General features: G+C 41.1%; 1 protein-coding gene across 11 annotated transcripts in view; it reads right to left on the bottom strand.

Annotated features, from left to right (window-relative positions):
* RBMS1 (RNA binding motif single stranded interacting protein 1) overlaps positions 1-19,648 on the bottom strand; it is a 209,697-nt gene that overhangs the window by 99,287 nt on the left and 90,762 nt on the right. The window contains exon 1 of one of the 11 annotated variants that reach the window (XM_059167199.1): positions 1,817-1,864. The exons of the other annotated variants lie outside the window; for them this stretch is intronic. Coding sequence (XP_059023182.1) covers positions 1,817-1,849 — 33 coding nt within the window. The 5' untranslated portion in view covers positions 1,850-1,864. Of the gene's footprint in view, positions 1-1,816; positions 1,865-19,648 lie in introns of those variants that run through there. 11 annotated transcript variants of the gene reach the window in all.

Here is a 19,648-nt window from a genome sequence, read left to right as displayed (position 1 = left end):
CTCAAAACTTTCTTACATCAGAAAGAATATTCCTTATTAGGAAGGGAAAACATTATTTTTGATAATATGTATTTTTTAATTTTATTATTGAAGTATAGTTAACATACAATGTTATATCAGTTTCAGATATACAACACAGTGATTTGACAATTCTACACACTATGCAATGCTCACAATGACAAGTGGAGTTATTACAGTATTATTGGCTATATTCCCTATGCTGTATTTGTCATCACCATGATCTATTTATTTTATAATGGAAAGTCTGTACTTCTTAAATCCCCGTCACCTATGTCACACATCCCCCACCTGCCTCTGCTCTGACAAATACCATTTTGTTCTCTGTATTTATAAGCCTCCTTCCTTCTGTTTTTTTGTCTGTCTATTCATCTGTTTTGTTTTTTAGATTCCACATATAACTGAAATCATATGGTATTTGTCTCTCTGTCTGACTCATTTCACTTAGCATAATACCCATCGATACTGTCACAAATGCCAAAGTTTTGTTCTCTTTTATGGCTGACTAATATTCCATTGTGTGTGTATATCACATCTTCTTCCATTTATTTATTGATGGACACTTAGATCACTACCATATCTTGGCTACTGTAAAAATTGGAACAATAAACACAGACGCACATCTATCTTGTCAAATTAGCGGTTTTGTCTTCTTCAGGTAAATATCCAGAAGTAAAATTACTGGATCCTATGGTAGTTCTATTTCTAGTATTTTGAGAAGCCTCCATACTGTTGTCCCCAGTGGTTGTAGCAAGTTATATCCCCACCAACTGTGCACGAGGGTTCCCTTTTCTCCACATCCTCACCAACACTTGTTGTTTCTTATCTTTTTGATACTAGTCATTCTCACTGATGCAAGGTGCGGTCTTGTGGTTTTGGTACTGCTCTGATGACTGGTGATATTGAGCATCTTTTTGTGTGTCGAGGAAGGAAAGGCCTCTAACAGTGACCTTCAGGCCTTATATCCCGCATCACATATAATGGTGTGGTATGGCACAATTTCCAAAAAAGGAAGAGTTCAAAAAAGGGAAGATCACGGATGAAAGGGCCTTGGACAGAAAGGATGAGATAGGTTCACAGAGGAGTATATATGGCTGAGTGAACTGAATATTGATGGAGAGTCCTTAAGCGTTAGATAAATGGCAGTCTTAAAAGTGGTGGGTATGTGGGGAGACGGGACAAGAGCCAACAAAGACACACACAGGAAGAATCACTGCTCATGAAAGTCAGTGGAAAGACCAATGGTGAAAGTCAGTGGAAAGACCAATGGTCTTCACTTAGGACAAGCTGATGTTCGGGGAAGGGGAGGGATGGGTGGACGGGACTAGAAAAGGAGGAGATAACGTAGAAATCAAGGGGAGAATAGGAATATGATGGTACAGATTATTATACAGAGGTCTCCCTGGTAGAAAATAAAATTTAAAGATGGTGAATGATAAAGGATAATCTGTGGGGAAGTAAAATGAGGGGAATTCTTCCCTCTCTTCTCTACAAAAAAGTATATAGAAAAGAAAATTTAGGGGATGGAGTAATCTGAGTATCTGGATGCAAATCCTGCCTTGGCCAGTAACTGGAACATCATCGGCGGGCAGCTCAGTTCCTCAACTGGGAAACAAGCAGGTCAGACGACATGATTTCTCCATTCCCTTCCAGCCTTCAAATTCTAAGGCTGGACCATGTTTCTCCAGCTAAGACGTATCAAAACAGAACCCAGCCAGCCCTCGGGTCCTCCTACCTGCCTGCCAAATAGCCAGGGAAATGGAGCAGGAGGCTAAACGGGGAGCCCCAAGAAACTCACACTTTGCATCGTGCAGCCGGAAGACCCAATCATCACACCGCTGTCATGTTTCCGTACCCCACGGAGGCCATGCACAGACTCCCTATTTAGTCACAGATGATTATGAGAAAGTATTATAAATACATAAGTTATACTAATATTACAACTAAAGCTCAAAGGAACAAATTGTTTGAATCACATAATATTCAGAGTTCCCCAAACCAGGATCTTCTTAAGGTAAAAATACTATAGCTGAAATCGCTCGAATAACAGATCTGACAAGACTTCATGTTGGTTAACAGTCCAGCATCTTTTTGTTTCAACATGTGATCTGTACAAAAAGCTGCATTTCACATTCTGTCTAATCTCTTAGATAGAAAAGGATCAGGTAATAGCTTCCAAGATCATCTTAAAAGAAATTCAGAACAATAAGCAAATTACACCCCAAACCACCAGTGACCAGAACTCGGTAAACATAAAATCCTCCCCAACTTCAGGTGTGACATTAATTACTCTTCTGGATCCTGAGCGCAGGTGGGCGGAGTGTGTTTTTTTCCTCCTCCTGAGCCCCCAAGTGAGGCATTTTCAGAGCTACACCAGTTTTCTTCCTTACCACAGAGTCTTGTGAAAGACACCAGAACAAACTTTTCTTTTCCTTTTGACTCAAAATAACTTGAAAAAGGAACACTTCCTGAGGGAAGTGTGGCATTGCCTTTATCGTGACAGTTCAGCACACCTCGGCAATGCTCTGATTTCCTGCCTCACCCTGATGCACTTAGGATGCCAGTGCTGACAACTTCCTTCCAGCTGTTTTTAAAAGTCTATGTACAGTACAATTTGTATTTCTTGTAAGTAAAGAATTACTGCTGAGATTGCAAAGTCCTCAGAGTGGAAATTACCTATTTTAAAATATTTTTTCTGCACATTAAACAATACTTATTGAAAGTACTGTCAAGTGGCTAACTAAACGTTAAACGGAGAAAAATTATACGAGTCAGCTTACCCCCAAAACCCCAAATGAATTTATTCACTTTTTTTTCTTTTAAAGATGTAAAGGGCTATGTGAATGAGCCTGCAGTATCATGGGTTTCATAAACTAACCCCTAGAGGGAAAAAAGCATTATCTGTACTTTCAGGAAACTAAATAATTACTTAAAATCTCTCCATAAGAATTTTAAAAATGAAATCTTATCTAACACTGTTGTGATCTGCACACAGCCAAATTAAAACATCATCACAGGAAAATTTCCTGAGTTAATACAACTCAAAAAAAAATTAATGAATATATTCATTTCTTTCTCATGAAAAAATCCAGCAGTTTACACCTTGATATATGGCAGAGAATTAATATAGAACAGCTCTTTATTATGTTTCTCTGCATATCTCTATGTAAATATGTGTGTAACCACACACACCCAATGTGTGAGGGTAAAAAGAAGGGAGGAGATGATGGTCTCTAAGATACATTGTCTCTGATGTATCTGAGATCTGAGATACATTGTCTCACTGTGTCTGAGATACACTGTCTCTGATACAAAGCACAGTGGCTTTTTATTTTAAATTTCTTTTTCCCCGAAATCCACCTCAAAAATTAAGTTATTCCCTCAGCTTAGAACCCTGTATACACTTGCAGGCAAAACTATATAAAACTGAAACAAAAGTTTTGTGAAACAGTTATTTTCCTTTACTATATTCAATGGACCATAATATTATCTTTTCTCCTCTATTTCCCTAAAAAAAAAAGAAATGCTGGTAGTGACCTATTACATTGATTTGAGAACCCACTAATATTGCCACTCGCAGGTAAAAAACCAAAGATCTGCTGCATTTCTCAAACCCTGATGTAGTACATCTGAACCACTACTCAGTCATTTTGGGTGGGGCCAGGACTATGTATGCATTTTTACCAGCTTCTGGGTAATGTCCATGCATTAGGGCAGGACTCAAGGCAGTTTGTTCCTGATGTGTGAGGATGATTTCAGAAAGGTTCCCTTCACACTCTAAGAAGGAAAAAGCTGCAACTATTCAGAAAATGAGATAAAGACCTTTGTCCATCTGATTTCCAATCCGGTATTTGCTCAGAATCACAAAATGTTAGCAATGAGAGAAGACATGAGAGATAATGCAATCTAATAATTCTCAACTGGCGGTATAACAGAATCTTGAGAGATGGTTGTGGCGGGGGGACAGGTTGTAGTATTTTAATTTTTATCAAAGGGAGCTTGGCTTTAATGATACTGAGAAACAATGACCTATCTGACCCCTCAACCCAGAGAAGTCAAAAAGTATATCCAAGGTCATACAGCTAATGCAAGGCAGATCGAGGTCTCCATTTCCACCACTGCTGTAAAAAGGCAGCAGCCCTTGTTTGCTATAAGGAGTGCAGCAAAAGTGGTGGTTAATATTAAAAAGGAGAACTGATAGGCTAGTTCTGTTAAGACATCCACAGAAAAACTATATATTTTGTAAAGCCTCTCTTATACCTCACATTTCGTCTACTGTCAACTTCTAGATGACTTACTTGGATGGCTATGTCTGTGGTAGACATTAGTTTCTTGCTTAAAAAAAAAAAAAAAGAAAAGAAAAAGAAAACTCACACCATCCATACCATCTATTACATGTGTAATTCAAAACTCCTAAAAATTGTTCAGAATGGCACCATTTCTATCTCTGTATATATTAAAAATTTGTGAATAGCATGCACAATCATTATCTGCATCGTCTATCTCCAAGAAGATGCAAAAATCAAACAGATTAATTACAGCAGTTCGCTGCCCTTCTGTCAGAAGAAGCATATTCAGGATCAACTGGCAATTTAATAGGCTGAGATTACAAACGTTTGAAGAATCACCAGAACTGTCCACCCACTGTTTGATTTCCTACATGTTGTCACAAATTCATACACTTAAACGAGTAACTTCAACCTCTCAATTTCTCTACCAAGAAAAAAGAGAGATGTGTACGACTTCTCCCTTTGGATGGTCCAGCATTGGCTTTTATCCCAAAGCTTCACAATGATTATGCTCATATTAATTCTCTAAGATGAGCTGATTTTCCTCCAAAAGTCCAAAAATGTATGTCAGTCAGCCTTGCTCCCCAGTATATAGCTCACCAGTATACTCTGGAAAACGTACTCTCAAAAACGCTTCCGCATTTCTGTAGATACAAGCTTTCTGACATGTCGGATCTCTCCTCACTGATGCTGCCTATTTGGACGGAATGTCTCTGGTACGAAATAGCTTGAGACTTGCCCTTCTTGTACGGAGTCAGTCCATGCACTACTGTCTAGTCATTTCAGGAGAGATGCTGTCAACCTTGGAACACGAGGATGCCTTCAAATCTAACCAGCTCAGAGGCCAGCAAGGTTCATCCCTCTCTTGGTCTTTCCTCAAGCACATGAACCGAAGCAGGACTGCATCCTGCGGGAAGCAGAAGCTGGGAAACGGTTTCAGTATTTATGTAAACCAGATGCAATTTTTTTTTTTCTTTTAGACTTAAAATTATTTCACAATACTCTTTGCTTAGAGTGAGGAGTTATTGCTCAAGAAGAGAAAGAGTGAAGCTATTCATCTTGGCGAACACCTTCTTACTCTCTGCTGCTAAAGTTAATCACAATGCATCAGCGGCATCACCTTTACCAAAATGAGCTAAAGGTACACATTGCTCGTGATTAAAGCTTCAGAGGGAGTTTCCTATCCTAGGAACGTGGGGCAATAAAATTCTGGTGCTCTAGGAGGGAGGACCAGAACCTCCGTGTGTGTGGGGTCAGATACAAGGCCCGCACGCCCCACAGCAGCATACCTGGGACTACACGGGAGTTGTCCAATCCCTCTCTCCTCTCAGTATGTTTAGTTTCATTATAACGGCAAGTGAAATATCCTTTACCTCTGATGCACATAATCAAACCTTCCGATCTTTCACTGTCAATCACAATCCCAGATTAACCTAATTTATTAGTGACAAGTATCCAAACTGGGTTTCATAAATTTATGCCCTTCTAAATAAACGCACAAAAAAATCCCTTCCCACAGACCACAAAGAAACGTGTATGAAGAAAATCGTGTCTACGTGGAAACTGGCTTAAGAGACTCTACCCACAATGACCAGTGACAGACCAGCTCCCCCCGCCCCCAGCACCCCACTTAATCCAAAGCAGCCAGTGAGAATTTCCAACACAGGAAAGGGAAAAACATGGCTGGAGCCCAAACACTGCTGTGGCCCCCTGCCCAGACAGAACAGATAGGAACAAAGATCCAGGTGTGGCCTGCAGCTGTGCCAGGTCTCTGAAGTTGGTGAACACAAAGCAGTGGAATCAGAACTGCAGAGCACGCCTACCTTATCAAATCATTCTGCCAAAAAAAAAAAAAAAAAAAAGCAGAGGGAAACACAACTTTTAAAATTTGTTTCTCCATACAGACAATATTACAGATCCTAAAATTCTAGTTCTCTGAATCTTTTTAATTTATTTATTTTTTTACATTTTGGACTAGATTTAGACTAGAGCACTCAAGACAGTACTCTCTGCCCAATTTAAAAATCAGACTGTAGAGGGGCGCCTGGGTGGCTCAGTCAGTTAAGCATCCACCTTTGGCTCCAGTCATGATCTCAGGGTCTTGGGATTGAGCCCGCATTGGGTTCCCTGTTCAGCGGGGAGTCTGCTTCTCCCTCTACCTTCGTGTCCCCACCTCCCCCTGCTTGTGTACATGCTTGTTCCCTCTTACTCACTCAAATAAATAAAATCTTTAAAAAAAAAGAGAGAGAGAGAGAGAGTATAGAACACAAGAATGAACTAAGAACGGTGGATTTTAAATATCTGCATCAGGCACTATGACTTCTCATATGGAAAAAAAAAAGTTAGGAATGAAGAGGTAAGCTGACTTTTCTACACCATGGCCAGGAAGCGGAAGAGGCAGGTCCACACCACACGGCACAGGACAGCAGCAGCTAACTTCGCGCTCCTCCCGGCAACCAGGATTTCAGTTGCTCCCAGTTACATAATATCTGTTCAAAGTAAAATGTCACCCTATTTTAGAAGAACTTCCATCACCAAGCAAACTGAGAAGATATAATCTAAAGGACAGTTTAATCCTGCCTGGATATATTTTTTAAAAGGCAGTATGTAAGATGTAAATATTGGGGTCAGAATTTGTCCACAAAATCTTGACAGTAAGCTCACTCTGCTGTCCCGGGAAATACATGTGGGAACTCTGCCTCATCTCCATCTCCCTTACTGCAAAATCCAATTCTTTTTTTTTTTTTCTTAAGATTTTATTTATTTATTTGACACAGAGAGAGAGGGAGAGAGAGGGAGGAAACACAAGTAGGGGTAGCTGCAGAGGGAGGGAGAAGCGGGCTCCCTACTGAGCAGAGAGCCCGACCCGGGGCTCAATCCCAGCACCCTAGGATCATGACCTGAGCAGAAGGCAGATACTTAACGACCCAGGTGTCCCTGCAAAATCCAATTCTTACCCTGCAATCTTAGTGGATGTACAAATCCTTGCTAGCAGTTCTCTTTCCAGAAATAAATAAAAAGCCAAGAGCAATGTTCTCCCCGTAACTGAAAGGGGTAGGTTTTAGCCATTTGTTTAACTCATTTTCATTGGAGCTGTAATATTTTATCTTTTTCTTACTCCCAAAGTAATCTAGGCAGTCTTTTAACATAGCTAGATGAGCAAAAACCAAAGGTGAAGGGAAAAACATTTTAAGCCAAGACTACTTACTGAAAACATTTCTTCCCCCTAGAGAACTGAATGTTATTCATAGTCCTAATCATGAATGTTGTTGAGCATCTACAATGTTTCTAGTACCAAGCTAAGTGCTTTGTATGTATTCTTTCATTTTACCAAAACAGGGGAGGTATGATTATCACCATTATATGGTTAGGAAAACAGAAGATAAAGGATTTTCCCAAGGTTACTAAGGAGGTAGCAGTCTGGTAGAGAAATGAGGTCTGACAAGCTGTTTAGGAGCTAAGCAGAAGAGAAAGTGGGAATAAAGGAGGGGGGATACGCTGGTAAATTTCTCCATTTCAGCCACCTTGTTGATACACAATTGCTCTACTGAAGGTTTTTGGTCATGGTTACTGCCCTAGTTACTAAAAATCTCCCTGATACCCATCAATAAAACAAAACCAAAGTTTGGCTCAAGAAACTGGTTACCAAACAGTGAAACTCGGTGACATGTTACTTCCTTACTCCCAAATCAACAGTACAACACAACTGTGAAGGAATATCAGTGCAGAACACTGAAGCAACTTCCCTTCCTTCAGATCTTCTCAACAGATGATATGTCATGTCAACAGAAGTTTAACACTTTCTAACACGGTATTTCTACATGTGAACTAAAGAACAAGTCCCCCCACTAAAAAAGGACATGGGACCCCATCCTGTCTGATAATCCCACTCTGCGCCTGGACCCAGAGCTCTGTGTGTTTGGCAAGGTAATACAGACTGGCGTTACGACAGAAAGCATGTTGCAGTTGCAGTGATGAAAATACCGTCTGTTGAACAGCTCTGTGGTACCAGGAGGGAAGAGAAGTCAGCAAGAGTTAGATGGTGGTGGGACCTAGGTATCTCAGAAAGGAGTTTGACAATCTACTGAGAAATACATCAATCATATCATTTTCTTAGCTGAAACAGCTCTCCTTCCCCTGGAAATCCGTTCTATTTCCTCTCTAGAGGAGAGCATCTCTGGAACAATGTCCCAACTCTACGACAGGTGGACTTTAAAAATTCCTAGTTTAGACTTCAAAACACCAGGGACACTAGACAAATTATGATTGATAGTGAGAATTATAATTCATGGAAAAATATGAGTCCTAATAGTCTTAATCTTATTGCCTCTGGATACATGAGATGGGGGGGGGGATCTGTCTTTTCAAAACAGATTAATCAGAATTACTCTAAACCTTCAAGAAGATGTAATCACTTTGGGACTCTACTGCCTTTGGTAATGGCCACATCTGGTCAGGCAGTTGTTACTCATTCTTGCCAGGATTCGCTTTATTAGACTCTCAATTGAAAAATGACACCTTCACTCCAATCCTTTTAATCGATTTTTAACCTTAGAGAAGTGTAAGAGTGAGAGTTATTTAGGAGACTAACTTCTTAATGGAGTCATCTGAGTGGGGTGATACAATTCTTTTGGCTGAATGGCACCCCTCCCCCCCCACCCAGCAGGACTTAGGGGGGAAAAAAAGGGAAAGAGAGAGAGAGAGAGAGAGAGAGAGAGAGAGAGAGAGAGAAAAGCTACTCCTTGAGATGCACCTCGCCTCTCTAGAAAGTTAATTCAGTATAAGTGTAGCCATGCTAATAAGATTTAATGTAATTCGTTTCTGTCAGGAATTTAAAACTCACAGTTTGTACAGTAACTACAACATTAGATATGTGCATTAAGCTCTTCAAAAGTTAAAGATAAAATATAAATGGAGAGAAAATGAAAATGGTTGCACTCGTTTTCGGAGGGCTGGTGAGGCTTACAATAGCAGACCTTTATTCTCTGGCAGTTCAGGGAGCCAGGAGTCTGCAAATCAAGGTGTCAACTCTCCCTCTGAGAGCTCTAGGGGAGAACCCTTCTTTGCCTTCTCTGGCTTACAGCAACTCCCCATGTTCTTTGCTCCTTGGTGGCATAATCCCAAATTCTGCCTCGACTTTCTCTGGCCATTTCTTTCGTGTCTCTCTGTGTCCGATCTTCTTTTTATAAAATCAGTTGTCACTGGATTTAGGGCCCACCTTAAATCCACCTCAATTTCATATCAAGATCCTTAAAAAATGAATTGCAAAGATCTTATTTCCAAAAGAATTCACATTCTGAAGTTCTTGTTGATAGGAATTTCGGGGAATCACTATTCAATCTAGTACAGCAGCTTTCTCTAAAAGTCCATTTTGACTCTCTCAACCTTACTTTTAAAAACCTGAGGTATGTGATCAAAACATGTATGAAGTGGGGCACCTGGCTGGCTCAGCTGGGAGAGCACGCAACTCTTTGATCTCGGGGTTGTGAGTTCAAGCCTCATGTTGGGTACAGAGATTACCTAAATAAATAAAACTTAGAAGAAGAGTATAGAGAAGTATTTTATATAAGCACCCACTTATTTAACCAATGAATTCTTTAACCATAATTAGATTCACTGTCTTCTTGTACATTCTCATACCCAAAGTAAGATATTTCTCTATGGCACAGAATTTGGGGATGAAGGTGTGTGTGTGGGGGGGTCACTACAGACCAGCAGGTGCGCTAGCGGGACATTTCTCATTGCTACCACATGCAAGTCTCGTCTCCTCCTCTTTTATTCAAATCTAAATCTTTAATGATAACTGTTACCCCTCCAGTGGTATTCCTTTAAGGCTCCAAGACAAACCAAGACTAACCAACAACTTCTTTAGCCAAGACAACTTCTAAGGAGGTAGTACAGCAGTTAGGGTCGAAAGAATGGCTTCTGAAATCAGACCACTACCATTCACACACTGTGACTTTGGGCAAATTACTTCACATCCCCACGTTTCATCTCTTCCTCTCTTAAGTGAGGATGATACTATCTATCTAGCTCGCAGGATGGTTGTGAAGATTGCACAAGCTCATCACATTAAAACGCCCAGCCTATAAGAAGTGTTCAGTAACTGTCGGCTGCACTGGAGTTCATCTTTCTCAATGTCCGCCTCTAAACTTGGCATCCAGATGGCCCTGAGGAGTCTCTGCTCAGCGCAGGCACCACCAGTCCAAATCTTAAAACTGACTTCTATGTACTTTCTCAATCTTCTCCTGTTACTCTGAGGTTCTTTTGTATAGCCACAGTAAGGGGGGGAAATGGAGAAAATGGAAAACAAACAAAGATGATGCTGTGGGTTCAAAGTAGAAGTTGCTGCATAAGGCAGGTAAAATGGGGGTGGGGAGCTATAGGGGTGAAGGGGGAATTCCCAGGAAAGTCTTCCTGGAAAAGCTGGCCTGATCAAACTTCATCAGTCCTGGACTTTTTCAGTTGGGTTAGTTTTATCACTTGAAATTCTAACTAGAGATGCCTTTTGGTTAGGGCCCCTCTTTGAAATCCTAAAACTTCCAAGCTATGATATGGGGAAATAGTCATCACGTAAGACAGTTGAGAAAACCATCAGCAAAAGATTTCAAAGATTGGACCTAGATCTCACCGGAAGGGGCCTCGCTTTTGTTACTCTCAGTCTTCAGAGAGAGAAGAGGAAGAGTGCAAAAGGCCATCCAATTTACATTTTTCATTATGATTATCAGAAGTGAGAAAGCGATTTTTTTTCCCTTCTACCTAAGGTACCATGTGACAACCCTCTGTTCACAGGAGACTCAGAGCTGGAGCTGCTACTACTGGTTCCAAAATTCCGTTAGAAGACAGTGGGGGCAACTTCAGCTGGTTAAGTGTCTACCTTCAGCTCAGGTCATGATCCTGGCATCCTGGGATCAGTCCTGCATTGCGCTCCCTGCTCAGTGAGGAGTCTGCTTCTCCTCTGTTGCTCCCCATGCTTGTGTGCTCTCTCTTTAAAAAAAAAAAAAAAAAAAAAAAAAAAAAAAAAAGAGGGGAAAAAAGACTGTTGGCCTTGAGGCTAATGTGGGGTTCTAACTACTATTGTAATAACATTTCAGCAGGAAAACCTGAGTGTACACTACCAAAAGTAATGTTGCTGTGGGGTGGGGAGAGTGAAGTGTCTGGATTCTAAAAAACTCAGAGTTGCACTTTAGTATTAGAATTTTAATGTCTATGCAGTAGGATGATCTCATTTCTTTCTTGAAATATTGCAATTTTATTTATGTAGGTTAAGCTATGTGAATGGTCTAAGCAGCTAGCTCAGTTTATTGGCTAATACTCATTTATGGTCAAACCAACCAGAGGCCTTTTTGCACACTTAGTTATACCTCCATTTCCCTCTGTATTTTTCGCCAAACTGCAAGACTTTGATCACTTATTCCTATCAACCCTCCTTTGGTTAGCTTGGGCCCGTTTTCCAGTGTGCTGGTTATCTCTGGGCTAACTGTTCCTTAACACAGATCACAAGTCCTCTGAGCTGGACGTCATCTGAAGAATGGAGAAGCATGTTTCCAACATGGGGTTACAAGTAGCTATTTTCAACAAATTTTATTACAGGGAATTCACTGGCTTATCAAAGCCTGAGAATGCCCTCATGTCCTGATCTTCCTGGCAGCTCTTCCCTTCTAGATACTCAATAAACTCTATATAGCGGCCCGTACGGAAGTTCCAATTTTCACGATCCTGACACTCGCTAAGTGAGTGGGGCTTGGGAGGTGTTGAGGATGGAGAAAAGGCCAAGGCGAGTGACACTGCATCACAACAACCATCCTTTTTTACCAGACTGTTTCTTTCTGTATTCTTCCCTCAGGAGGGATGAGTAAGAATTGAGTAAACCTCAAATTTTAGCAAGAGCTTTTCATCAGTAAATGCTATTTCCTAAAATGAACAGTAACTGGTAAGTTCTAGGGCCTGTGGCTAAGGAAGTACAAGGAGCAGGGTGCCACTATCTGATGAGGGAGTCCTTCATCTGCCTCTGTACATCCGTCCAGCTGGGGCGGGGAACGGCGAGGAGGGGGCTGTCTCTGCAGTGAGGTCGAGCCCTGGACCTTTCCCGTCTCTGCTGTGAACGGCCACTCTGCTGTGACTTGCCCACTCTGGAGATACAGGGTGAGGGAAAGGGTCAATGAAAGACAGAAAATGGAAACAGACTCTCATCACTCCCTGTATTTTGGGCTCTGAGATATCCGAAATCTCTCCTCCCTGCCATGTCCTCCCCCAAAATAAGATAACATAGAGCCAGTCAAGAATCTACTTCCCCAAACCCCCAATATACATACATACCATAGGGAGTTACTTAAAAAAAAAAGAAAAAAAAATCCATGGCAAAAACTTGACAGGAGCAAAAGAAAAAGCTTTTCTGTATCCCAGATTTCAAAGATTTTTATCTGGTCTTTAAGATTTATGGCTGGCCCTGGAAATTTAAGTTGGCTCAGCACAGTAACAGACGCCTCTGAAACCATTTCCAGTTTCTTACAGAAATCCAGAATGGCTCAAATGCATCAGCCCAGCTAGTCCAGTACTCTAGCCAACCAAGTTTCCAAGGGACACACGTGGTTAGCTTTTCTGACGTCAGTCTTAAGAGACAGATCCCAGTTTTTCTTTGGACCCAATTTTGACTTGGTTACTCATAAATTTGTCATTCTCTACTTGGCACCCATTTGCATTTCCTGCCTGCATCATCCCTGGACTTGAAAGATCACTGCTCTGTACGACAGCTCATTCTTCATCACTGAAAGATTAAAAAAAAAAAAAAATCTGAGGAATATTTCACCCAGTGATCCTCAGATTTCAGGGAGCTTCTAAACCACCTGGAGACCTTAAAATGACCCCACAGTGTTGGGGTACGCCTGAGGCAGTGGGACCCCAAAATTTACATTTTCAAGGAGCACCCCAGGAGTTTCTGATGCAGGTAGCCCTAGAACCTCTGAAAAGGGCAGAACCAAGACAGGGTGTCTTTGAAATTCAGAGTCCTGGTGTTCTTCCTACTCAGGAAAAGTCTACTCTATGGTCTCTGGAGGTGATCTGAACCTTCGGGGGCTCCCCTACTGTCTTCTGTGCCAGCACCCTGACTCTGTAACTCTGCCGCTCCCAGAGCAGCCACCATCCTGTCCCTTGCTCATCCAAACGACACTTTACCCCTTCCCTTGCCAACAGGAAACGACATCTCCTCCTTCTCAAACTGCACACCCTCTGGCCACACCCTTGAGATCCTCTTTTGCATCAGCTGATCTGAGCAATTTCCCGTTCCTTGATCTGACAGTTCTTACCAACCCTCCCTCAGAGAGCAGAGGGTTTCCTGGCTCCTCACTAATCGAGAGTTCTGTGTTCAGTTCGAGGTTAACAACTCCACATACCTCACTGGGTACAAACAAACACAAATCCTCTCCCTGGATGATCCCCCCAAGGACGTCCTCCATGGTGCGGCCCCTACACAACACACCAAGACCCTCCTATCGGGTCCTGGAGTCAACACCCCACGTGTTCATTTGACAGATTATCTCAATCCTTACTTCTAGCATTTATGACTATTTGTGGCAAAAATAAAAACAAAACAAAACACACTTCAGAAAGCGGCTGTTTTTGCAAACTCAACAACCTCATTTTGGGCAGAAAGGTATAATCCCTGCCACACAGCACTGTAGTCACTGATAAACTCTTGCTGAAATAATGACTAATAAGTGCGCTCGACTTCACACACTGGATGTGTTTCTGAAAAATCCTGCATGAGCCATTCCATCCTTTAAATGCAGCAAGGAAACAGGACATTTAAAGAAAACCTGAGAATAAAACTAGCAAATATTGTGCCCCAAACATATGTGTAAAACACTATACTACATAAATCAAATGCCAGAAAGAAATGCAGGTTCCAGTGCTCAAAAACATGACACAATCTAGTTGATAACAAGAAACATGCCCAAACAAAAGAACAACTCATCAATTAAGCAAAACTCCTATATAGTGAGGAATTTTTTTGGAAAGAGAAATAATTTATTGCTTTTTTTAAAAAAAGTGCTGCCAACCAAGATGTGTCCTAAGTCTCAAAGAGAGAGAAGAGAAGGGAAGGGGGGGGATGAGTGAGAGAAAAGAGAAGGCTGAGAATAAAAGAAATGAGGTATCTCTAATGCAAGAGATGAACATCTTTGAAATTTTGTGTAAGACTCCAGAGGTTTTAATACCACTTCCCATTCCTACAGAACGACAGCTCTGTAACAGCTTTCAAAACAACACTTCAAATGACCAGAACCTCGCTGTTATGGAGGATTTACCTAATAACTACAGAAACTCACTCCTATTCCATGTCCCTAGAGGTAACCTGATGCCTTAATGGGTAATGGGGCAGCTCATCATCTCCTCCATAGAAAGGGCATTCTTGCTTCTCCACTCCACCTACACACAAACCCCAAGTGAGATGTGGTTGATGGAAAACCGCCATATTACAATTCTCTTTTAGTGTAAAAGCAAGAACTGAAAAAAGGGAGAACACAGGGATATCTTCCTGGAAGAGGTAGACCTTAAATTTCAATTTAAAGAACAGAGGAATGTGAACTTGAAGACGAGAGAATAGAATTCTGTGGTCATTTGTGACAGCTTAATAAAGCTTGGAGGAGAGGAAGGAAAAACGGACTTCAAGAAGCAAGCAAGTAACCTTTGGCTCGAATGATAGGTACGGACTGGGGCAAACCTGAGCAGAGGAAGACGCGGTCAGTTACTCAAGCTCCTTGAGGCCTATGGTTGGTAATGGACACGTCCAGAACCATTTTACATGGTTAAGCTATTTCTGTAAAGAAGTATCTTTTATCCTGTAGGTTAAACACAACACTACCACAAAACATAACATGTCCTTATATGTTGTGCACAACAGGGCTACCAGTATAATACTTCTGTTCAAAGGCAATGTGATCATGGGTGAGTCATGAAGCATTTTGGCTTTATTCTAGGCCAACCATGATGCCCAGTTGAGGAGTTATGACTAAGATGGATTAATGTCTGAAACTAGGTTGTGTGTGTTTTTGTTTGTTTGCTTTAAAGATTTTATTTATCTATTTGCCAGTGAGAAAGAGAGAGAGAGACAGAGCGCGCACAAGCACGGGGAGAGCAGCAGGCAGAGGGAGAGGAAGAAGCAGGCACTCTGCTGGGCAGGGAACCCGATATAGGGCTCAATCCCAGGACCTTGGGATCATGATCTGAGCCGAAGGCAGACACTTGACAACTGACCCACCCAGGTACCTCATGATACCAGGTTGATATGTGTTGAATGGTATCCACCCAAAAAGATACATGGGAGTCCTAATCTACAGTACCTTAGAATGTGACCTTATTTGGAGATAGGGTCCTTACAGAGAAAATCAAGTTAGGATGAGGTTATGAAGGCGGGCCCTAATCCAATGTGACTAGAGTCCTTAAAAAAGGGAAAAATCTGGGCATAGAAACAGACACATACACAGGAGACTGTCATGTAAATATTGGGGTTAGGAGATATCTGGGATAGATTCTTCCCCAGCACCTCCGGAGCGAGCATGGATCTGCCAACACCTTGGTCTTGCACTTCTCTTCCAGACCTGTGAGAATTAAGTTCTGTTGTTTAAGAACTCAGTTTATGAAATTTTGTTATGGCAGCTCTAGCAACTCATTACAAGGTGCATCAGCAGTGCTTGGACCAGGATGTTCTGATAATAACCAGGAAAATGCAAATAAAGCCAAAAAATACTTTTAAGTAAAAAAATTAACATTTTACTATCAGGATGCTATTTCTGTTTTACCATAGCTCTCTGTCTCACCACTTCAGAAGTATGGCCAAGCCTTAGGAATGCAAAATACAAAAAATGGCTAAGGTAGAGTTGCTCACATAGATACATGAAGGACGCCTCCCCATATAGAACTAAATAAGATACCTAGTCAAGACTGAGCCTTTCATCCAAAACCTTTGGGTCAAGGCAATGAATTAGACCTCCACTCACTTGGTTTTATTCTGTGTCTATCCTGTTTTGAGGGTGCCAATGTTAACAATTATCATCATCATCTGGTTTGAGTTTCATTTTCTTGAAATTCCTTTTGTGCACCTTTTGGTAAAAGAGCCAATGAAGGGGATACCTGGATGGTTCAGTTGATTAGATGACTAGGGTCATGATCCCAGGGTCCTGGGATCGAGCCCCGCATCGGGCTCCCTGCTCAGTGAGGAGCCTCCTTCTCCCTCTCCTTCTGCTGTTCTGCCTGCTTGTGCTCTCTTGCTCTGTCAAGTGAATGGATAAAATATTAAAAAAAAAAAAAAAAAAAAAGAGCCAACAAAGGATTCTACAGATCAGAGGTCTGCAACTACTATACACAGGCCAAATCCCGTCTGCCACTTGTTTTAATAAAGTTTACTGGAACTCGGCCATGACCATTTGTTTGTGCATTATCTCTGGCTGTTTCTGAGCTACAGGAGCAGTGCTGAGTAACTCTGAGAGAGACCTTATGGACTGCAAAGACTAAAATATTTACAATCTGGCTGGTCACAGGAAAAAAAACATCTGCCAAGCCCAGCTATCGACAGTGTATGCAATGCAGGAGCAATTCCTCTGTAAACCTTTATGGACTGATGACCTTGATGGTCAACAATCCCAACTCCACAAGTACAATTTTCCAACCCCATTTCACACATTCAACTAAAGAACAATGAAAAGAAGAGCCTCTGAGGAGTTGAAATAGCCTCTTTTTTGCTTGAATTTCTCTTAATGCTCTCCAGTTTTCCATATCCCTTTTGAAGAACTAAAACCAAATCCGTCAATGAACTAATGCCAAGAAAGTGGACAACATACTTCCTTTTCTTCTACTCTGCTTTAGGACCCTGGTAAGCAGCTCAATATGGCCCGTTAATGGACAGAGTAACTCTAAGGTGACAACAGACACGATGGCAAAACTGATCGGCCAACTGAGAATCTCGTTTCTATCCTGGACTCAAATCAAATGCACCTGGAAATTAAAGAGTCGAAATCCAGGTCAGTTGGAGCATGACGGCTGTAAGTTAGGTTCTTCCTACGAATTTCTTAAATATCTGCGCTTCTCCATAGCATTAATTTCTACTTATATAGTTATTTATATACCCGTTCTATAGCCCCTGTTAAGACTGTACAGTTGTGAATAGGATTGTCAATTTGTCCTTTTCAGGGCCTGACAGAGTGGCTGAGCCAGAATGGCTCTAAAACGTGTAATGAATGACTGATGATTCAAGCCGAATTTGTCTGATAAGGTCCAAATGGCACCATCAGGATATATGGGTTCTGGCTCTGGTTTTGTTACAAATAAGCTGTGTGATATTGAAACATCCTAATTTCTAAAATAAGGACTTGGAAAAGCTGATCTCTTAAGATGCTTTCAGCACTAAGAGTCTCTGCTTCTTCTGTGAATCACATGACATACTAGACAGCATGTCACACCACTTCATCTAAAACCCTAGAATCACACCGCTGGGTGAATTTAGGGTTAAGTCTTCTGTTGCAGACACCAGAAAGAATCAGTGAGGGTCTCTGACAGATACCTACCTACTTTTCTTTAGGCAACCAAGAACCTTAAAATACATAAAAAGAGAGGCTCTATGTGAACTCCTGTGCCTGAAATATTTTAATTATAAAAAGCAGCAATAAACTGGTCATTCAACTTTTTCAAGAACACAGAGCAGCAAGTGCTAGTGGGACCTTGAGTAGAGCAGGGTTGTAAAGCCTTCACTGTGGTTTCTTCTATACGGGAACTTAACCTAGAAACCACAGAGCAAATTTTGCATGCTGTAATAAGTCAGGCAGGAAGGGGCAAAAAAATATGTAAATTTGTCTACCCACAGCCAATTATACCAAAAGAAAAAAAAAAAAAAAGGACGAGACAAATTTAGAGGGCAAAAGAGGGCATTAATAATTAGAATATGTGGGTTTTCTAGATCACTGATATCCTAAACTAGGTTGATTCCCAAGTCAGTAATCATGACTTCATAAATGCTTTAAGAAGCAATAAAATAGGTGGAAAAATTAAACTTGAGAGAAGAAATTAAAAACAAAAGAGATGATAGTTGGCAGATACCCATTTTTGTCTGAAAATAACATGCAATATACCATCCCCAAGAACCTTATTCAGAAAATGATTTTTTAAAAAACCAAAAAACCAAGAAAACAAAACAAAGCAAACAAACAAACAAAAAAAAACCCTCATCTGAAAACACCAGTACAAGAATGTGCCATACTTGGGAAAGCCAAGACTTTCACAGTGAGGTGACAGAGAACTAAGAGTCTGAAGATGGAGGCTCTTCAAGCTGTAAGACTTTGGACAAATCACTCAGCATCTCTGGATTTTCGTTTCCTTGTGGGAGAGTCAGAGGTTGTACTAGATAATGTTTAAGATCTTTACCAACTCCAAATGCAAAAGGCTCCTTAAATAAGTGTCTCTCAAACATCCCCATAGAATACAGATGGTACATATTCTAGGACTAAGTAGTTCTATCATCAAATAATCCTAGAAAACAATGAAATGCACAAAGTTGGACAAATGTCTTTACTGCAGGATTCTCAGACTTTTTCATGCTAATTCATACTGTTACTCTCCAAGGCAATACTACATAGTATGTAGTGTTCCCCAAGTTTCTTTGAACACCAAATATTTTCATTCCTGGAACACTTTCCACACTTAATAGGATCCTAGTATCTCAGCGTACACAATTTGGGAAAAGCAGCTTTAAACAATAAACTTCATGAATTTAAAATCAGATGCTGAAAGAAGCAAAATGATCACATAATAGTTGAAAGCATCCATTTCAGGAACTGTAATAACATCTCTGTAGCGTTGACATGTCACAGAGCACTTAATCTTACGTTAACTCATTGACCCTCCACTCTAGAAGCCAGGGACGGAAATAAGCATCATTTCCATTTTACCAATGAGAATGGAGTTTCACTTCTAGATCTTTCTCATCACAAACGGTTTTCTGCTAATGAACAGAATGACAATCCTCCACCACTATCATCATTTCGGGCTTTGCCTGAGCCATCCTCTAAGGTCCTCTTGTGCAAATAGACTTAGAGGACACTCCAAAGAAGGAGGGAGGCAGACAGAGCCCCTGTGCCAAGGTCTGCGTCAAGTGCTGTCACATGTTTGACTTCACCTGATCATCTCAGTAACATATGTAACTATTATATCTAGTTTTGCCATTGAGGAAATTAAGACCAAGAGTGTTTATGAAATGCATTCACTGGGGCGCCTGGGTGGCTCAGTCGGTTAAGTGGCTGCCTTCGGCTCAGGTCATGATCTCAGGGTCCTGGGATTGAGCCCCACATCAGGCT

This window comes from Mustela lutreola, chromosome 3, assembly GCF_030435805.1.
Source record: "Mustela lutreola isolate mMusLut2 chromosome 3, mMusLut2.pri, whole genome shotgun sequence".
NCBI classification, from domain to species: Eukaryota; Metazoa; Chordata; class Mammalia; order Carnivora; family Mustelidae; genus Mustela; species Mustela lutreola.
Note: the sequence above shows the minus strand (reverse complement) of the source record. Positions and strands in the feature narration are given on the sequence as shown.